The 6,464-nt window shown below is 40.2% G+C and overlaps 1 protein-coding gene across 1 annotated transcript in view; it reads left to right on the top strand.

Moving 5' to 3' along the window:
* Positions 1–6,464, top strand: part of GON4L (gon-4-like (C. elegans)) — a 292,893-nt gene that overhangs the window by 46,639 nt on the left and 239,790 nt on the right. Inside the window, exons 7-10 of the mRNA XM_011928504.1 lie at positions 1,702–1,752; positions 2,063–2,158; positions 3,512–3,631; positions 4,254–4,424. Coding sequence (XP_011783894.1) covers positions 1,702–1,752; positions 2,063–2,158; positions 3,512–3,631; positions 4,254–4,424 — 438 coding nt within the window. The remainder of the gene's footprint in view (positions 1–1,701; positions 1,753–2,062; positions 2,159–3,511; positions 3,632–4,253; positions 4,425–6,464) is intronic.

Below are 6,464 nucleotides of genomic sequence, written 5' to 3'. Positions count from 1 at the left end.
GCCCGGCCGTCTCTTGCTTCTTAATTCTTTCTTTCTTTTTTTTTTTTTAGAGACTTGCTCTGTTGTTCAGGCTAGAGTACAGTGGCCTAATCATAGCTCACTGCTACCTTGAACTCCTGTGCTCAAGGGATCCTCCTGCCTCAGCCTCACAAACAGCTAGGCCTACAGGCATGTGCCACCATGCCCAGCTAATTGGTTTTTTTGAAACTTTTTTTTGTAGAAATAGGGTCTTGCTTTGTTGCCCAGGCTGATCTCAAACTCTTGGGCTCAAGTGATCCTTCTGTCTTGATCTCCCTACATGCAGGGATTACAGGCATGAGCCACTATACTTGGCCTTCTTAATTCTTACTAGACTGACTCCAACACACTTCTGAATGCTGGCTTGCCTTTCTAATGGATTTGGCAGTAGGTAGGAAGGGAAATGGACCTGAATCACATCATTCCCTTTACCCTATATTGGTCCCATCTACACAGCACTAGGTAAATGGTCAGAACATAGCATGGCTGATTTGATTTGAGAAGCTAAGACTCCTTTTAGAGACAGAACTTAATGGCCAGTTGGCTTTTGTTCATAAGGTGATTTTGGTTGGGTTGCAATTAAATGGTCAAGAAATTATACATCCTCAATGGCATTTTATCAGCAATATATAAGAACTTTAAAAAAGTTCTTTAGGCTAGGTGTGGTGGCTCACACCTATAATCCCAGTGCTTTGAGAGGCTGAGGTGGGAGGATTGCTTGAGCCCAGGAGTTTGAGACCAGCCTAGGAAATCTAATGAGACTCTGTCTCTACAAAAAATTGTAAAAATTAGCGAGGTCTGGTGAGGAGGCATGCCTGTAGTCCTAATTGGGAGGCTGAGGCAGGAGGATCACTTGAGCTCAGGAATTTGAGGCTGCAGTGAGCTCTGATAGTGCTACTGCTCTAGCCTGGGCAACAGGGCAAGATCCTGTCTCAAAACAAAAACAAAAACAAGAAAAACTTTCCCTCTAGGTCTGATAAAAATTTTCAAACATTCAAAAAGTTGAAAGATTGTTACAGTGTATGTAAATTCTAAGAGTAATATTTTGCCATATTTGCTTTATATCTCTGTGTTGTTTTTTCATGTCCTATTGGAAAAATAAGTGTGGACAACTTGAAACTTTGCCCTAAATCCCCTAGTAAAAGTGTCTTTTTTTTTTGTTTTTTTTTGTTTTTTTTAAAAGCAGCTCCATAGGCAGAGCAGGTCTACTCCATGGGCAGAATAGTCCATAAAAGCTTTTCATGGCTGGCTTTTGGAGTTGTGCTTACGGTGGATTCATGTAACTGATTACAAAAATATATTGCTGTTAAAAGACTACTGTAACCAAAATATCTTAGGTTTGTGTAGTTTAATAGTTTATAAATAGTTTTCACATCTGTTGTTCCATGTGAACTGCAGCTGTGATATGAACAAGGTAGACATTGTTTTCTTTATTTATAGAAAGAAGTGAGGCTTACCAGGTGTAAGGCAGAAATGCTCATGACTGTAATAGATTCTTTCCTCGTTTCTTTCTTTCTAACTCTGACAAATAATTGAGAGTATACCCTCAGGGATAATCAACACCTCTAGATCACTGCAGGTACTTGTTAAGTATATGGCTGTTAGTGATGGTAAGAGGAAGTAAACATGAAAAACAATTATTTCAGTTAAGATAACTTAATTATTTATATTCTTTGTTGGTAGGTAATTCCAACATGGAATATTTCACCAATTAAGAAGGCCAATGAAATTAAGGTAAACTTGGAAGAAATAATTGTTATTCTTTTCCAGAAAGACTTCATCGGTTTTGAAACTTAAGTACTTCCTCTTTAACTTTTCTTGATCAATCTTTGTTTTAATTCCAGCTTTGTTTTTTTCCATTCTATTACTCTTAGGTTTGCATCTCATGGAATTCACTTTAACCTCTGCCTCGTGTTATTTGCTTTAGCTGTACATTATGCTCTTAGGATTTTTTTTTTCCTGCCCTGCTTCTTCCCCTTATTTTCCAAATACATATGATTTGTGTTTCCCATTAGTTCATTTCTTTCTAATTGTACTAATGTAGCCTCCTCAGTTTGTGGATATCCACCTTGAAGAAGATGATTCCTCAGATGAAGAATACCAACCGGATGATGAAGAAGAAGATGAAACTGCTGAAGAGGTCAGTGAGTGTTAGTTGGTAGTGTTTGTCTTAATAAAGCAGGGTATACTTTGCTTCTTTAGTAACGTCACTTGTAGAGAGGATTGAGACATGGTTATTTTTTCAGCTCATTTCTGTGCTTTAAGCTGTTTTTCTGCCTTTTATACTCCCTTAATTTTATAATCTATTGTATTATGAAATATAGCATAGAAACATGCATAGAATAAAAATGTATATCTTCAGTTATTATAATGCAAATCCTCATGAGACTCATAGCAAAGTCAAGAACTGTAACGTTACTAGGACACCCCCGTATACCCTCCCCAGTCATAATCACCTCCCTCCCCCTAAAAATAACTACCACCCTGCCTTTTAGTAATTATTTCTTTGCTTTTCTTTATAGTTATATCACCTCAATATGTATCTCTACACACTATAGTTCAATTGTTACTGTTTTGAACTTTATATAAATGGACCCATGTTTATATGTTTTGTTCCTAGCTTTTTAAAATTCAACATTATGCTTTTGAGATTCATTTATACTACTGGTTTTAGCTATACTTGGTTCACTTTCATTGCTGTGTTAATATGTCCTTTGACTTGTTTCTTAATGTATTCTTTGAATTGTTTTGTAAAAGGATTTTAGACCAAGGCCTTACACTTTGTAATATGGATTAGGATAGTGATCTGATCCCTGTCCCCATCTTTAGGATTTTTTTTTTTTTTTTAATCTCCTCTGTTGCCTATGGAGTGCAGTGTGCGATGTTGACTCACTGCCATCTCCACCTCCCGGGTTCAAGCGATTCTTCTGCCTCAGCCTCCTGAGTAGCTGGGATTACAGGCATGTGCTACCATGCCTGGCTAATTTTTGTATTTTTAGTAGAGACAGGGTTTTGCCACGTTGGCCAGGCTGGTCTTGAACTTCTGACCTCAAGTGATCCACCCGCCTCGACCTTCCAAAGTGCTGGGATGACAGGCATAAGACACTGCACCTGGTCTTTAAGTTTCTATTTAAATTTTATTTTCTGTTACTGTAACTAGTTGAGTGATGGAATTTTTTTTTTTTTTTTTTTTGAGACAGAGTCTCGCTCTGCCACCCAGGCTGGAGTGCAGTGACGCAATCTTGGCTCACTGCAACCTCCGTCTCCTGGATTTAAGTGATTCTCCTGCCTCAGCCTCCCAAGTAGCTGGGATTACAGGTGCGCACCACCACGCCCGGCTTATTTTTGTATTTTTAATAGAGACGGGTTTTCACCATGTTGGCCAGGCTGAGTGATTGATATTTTATGATTCCTTCTCTTGAGATACTTCAGACTTTGTGGAATGAGGTAGGGGCATAAATATTAATTAAGGTGAACTGGATTTATTTTGTAGAGCTTATTGGAAAGTGATGTTGAAAGCACTGCTTCATCTCCACGTGGGGCAAAGAAATCCAGATTGAGGCAGTCTTCTGAGATGACTGAAACAGATGAGGAGAGTGGCATATTATCGGAGGTAAATTGGCATCATACAAAAGAGATAAGTTAGACATAACTGTGAGAGTAGATTTTTCAACTGTGTAAGTAGATTATCCATGGTGATTCTGGGCTGTCACCGTTTTTCAAAGTTTGTTAAGTTAATAAGCAGTTCAGAGAAGGCTAGAGCTCAGTGGTAACTAAAGAACTTTTCTGAGTTCTCATTAAGGGGCCAAAAATGTGCAACTAGCGGAGTTTCTTTTCTCCTACCCTTCTCTTCTTTCATATCTGTGCTTTCTAATGTTGTCCTAAAGCCATTGTTATTAATTTCCCAAATTTTGGTAAACTAAGTAGCATTCTGTTGACTTCTCTAGAAATAGGATGAAAACTAATTAGATCAATACACTTGGAGTCTTTGTTTTTATGTACCTCTAACTAGAGAAGAGAAAGGACAATGCTGTATGGAAAGTCTGCCTCTTTTTCCCTCTCTTTTTTTTCCTTTTCTTGCTTTCTCTTTCTTTCTTTCTTTCTCTTCATTCTTTTCTTTCTCTTCTCTTCTTTCTCTTCTTTTCTTTCCTTTCTTTCATTCCTTTCCTTTCCTTTTTTTTTCCTTTCTTTTCTTCCCTCCTTCCTTTTTTGATGCAGTCACCTCTTTTAATCAGGTTGAGAAAGTCACCACACCAGCCATCAGGCACATCAGTGCTGAGGTAGTGCCCATGGGGCCCCCGCCCCCTCCAAAGCCGAAACAGACCAGAGATAGTACTTTCATGGAGAAGTTACATGCAGTAGATGAGGAGCTGGCTTCCAGTCCAGTCTGCATGGATTCTTTCCAGGTAAATATTAAAACCGTACTTCACTGAGAAAGTCAAATGGAGTAATCTAGTTGTTGCTCAGGCTGGGAAGGGAGAGGAAAAGATAACTACAACTTTATATAAGTAAGAGTTAGTCTTTGATACTTTCTATTTGGCTAGTGCTATTTTCTGCTAAGTGACAATGGCAGTTTGGGTTTTTTTTTTTTTGAGACAGGGTATCACCCTGTCACCCAGGCTTGAGTGCAGTGGTGTGATCTTGGCCCACTGCAACCTCCGCCTCCCAGACTCAAGTGATCTTCCCACCTCAGCCTCCCGAGTAGGTGGGACAAGTATATGCCACCACACCCGACTAATTTTTTAGTTTTTTGTAGAGATGAGATCTCCCTATATTTTTGCCCAGGCTGGTATCGAACCCCTGGGCTCAAGTGATCCTCCCACCTTCCTCTCAAAGTGCTGGGATTACTGGTGTGAACCATCATGCCTGACTGAGAATGGCAGTTTCTTTTTTTTTTTGAGCCGGAGTCTTGCTCTGTCGCCCGGGCTGGAGTGCAGTGGCCGGATCTCAGCTCACTGCAAGCTCCGCCTCCCGGGTTTACACCATTCTCCTGCTTCAGCCTCCAGAGTAGCTGGGACTACAGGCGCCCGCCACCTCGCCCGGCTAGTTTTTTGTATTTTTAGTAGAGACGGGGTTTCACCGTGTTAGCCAGGATGGTCTCGATCTCCTGACCTCGTGATCTGCCCGCCTCTGCCTCCCAAAGTGCTGGGATTACGGGCATGAGCCACCGTGCCCAGCCTCTTTTGTGTATATTATCTAAAAATGAGTTTATTCTCTTGTATTAACACGGTATAATAGTGTGTTAATCAAAATCAGGATATAGGCTGTGTGCGGTGGCTCGTGCCTGTAATCCTAGCACTTTGAGAGGCCAAAGTGGGTGAAACACTTGAGGTCAGGAGTTCAAGACCAGCCTGGCCAACATGGTGAAACCCTATCTCTACTAAAAATACAAAAATTTGCCAAGTGTCTTGGCGCATGCCTATAATCCCAGCTACTCGGAAAGCTGAGGCAGGAGAATTGCTTGAACTCGGGAGGCAGCGGTTGCAGTGAGCTGAGATTGTACCACTGCACTCCAGCCTGGGCAACGGAGAGAGACTCTGTCTCAAAATCAATCAATCAATCAATCAGGATACAGTAATATAACATAATATATTAAAGTGCCTATTCTGGTTTTGTCTATTGTCTCAATAATGCCCTTTATGTTGGAGGAAAATAAATTTTTTCTCTATTCAGCATTCAACCCTGGATTAAATATCTATTTAATTGCCTTGTTCTTTAGTCTCCTTTAATCTGAAACAGTTTCTCAGTCTTTGTCTTTTATAACCCTGATAGTTTTGAGGAGTATACACCACTTATTTTGTAGAATGTTCTTCAATTTTTATTTTTCTAATATTTCATCTTAATTAGATTCAGGTTTTGCACTTTTGTTACAAATACTGGAAGAGTGATGTGTATTTCTCAGTGCATCATATCAGAAGGCACATGATGTCTGTCATGTTAACTTTCATCACTTGGTTAAGGTTGTACATGCTTGGTTTTCCTACTGTAAAGTTATTATTTTCTATTTTTAATTAGTATATATCATATGGGGATATACTTCAAAGCCGAATTCCTTTCTTTCTTTTCTTTTTTTTTTTCCTAGATGGAGTCTCACTGTCTTGCCCAGGCTGGAGTGCAGTGGCATGATCTTGGCTCACTGCACCTCCGCTTCCTGGGTTCAAGTGATTCTCCTGCGTTAGCCCCCTGAGTAGCTGGGATTACAGGCGCATGCCACCACGCCTGGCTAATTTTTTGTATTTTTAGTAGAAATGGGATTTCACTGTGTTAGCCAGTATGATCTCGATCTCCTGACCTCGTGATCCACCTGCCTCGGCCTTCCACAGTGCTGAGATTACATGCATGAGCCACTGGGCCCGGCCTTCTTTTTTTTTTTTTTTTTTGAGACATAGTCTTGTTAGTAGAGACGCGTTAGCCAGTGTGATCACTGTGTTAGCCAGTATGATCTC

This window comes from Colobus angolensis, unplaced genomic scaffold (genome assembly GCF_000951035.1).
Source record: "Colobus angolensis palliatus isolate OR3802 unplaced genomic scaffold, Cang.pa_1.0 Scaffold77, whole genome shotgun sequence".
Taxonomy (NCBI): Eukaryota; Metazoa; Chordata; class Mammalia; order Primates; family Cercopithecidae; genus Colobus; species Colobus angolensis.
The sequence above is the reverse complement of the archived record's forward strand: the minus strand, read 5'-3'. Positions and strand labels throughout refer to the sequence as shown.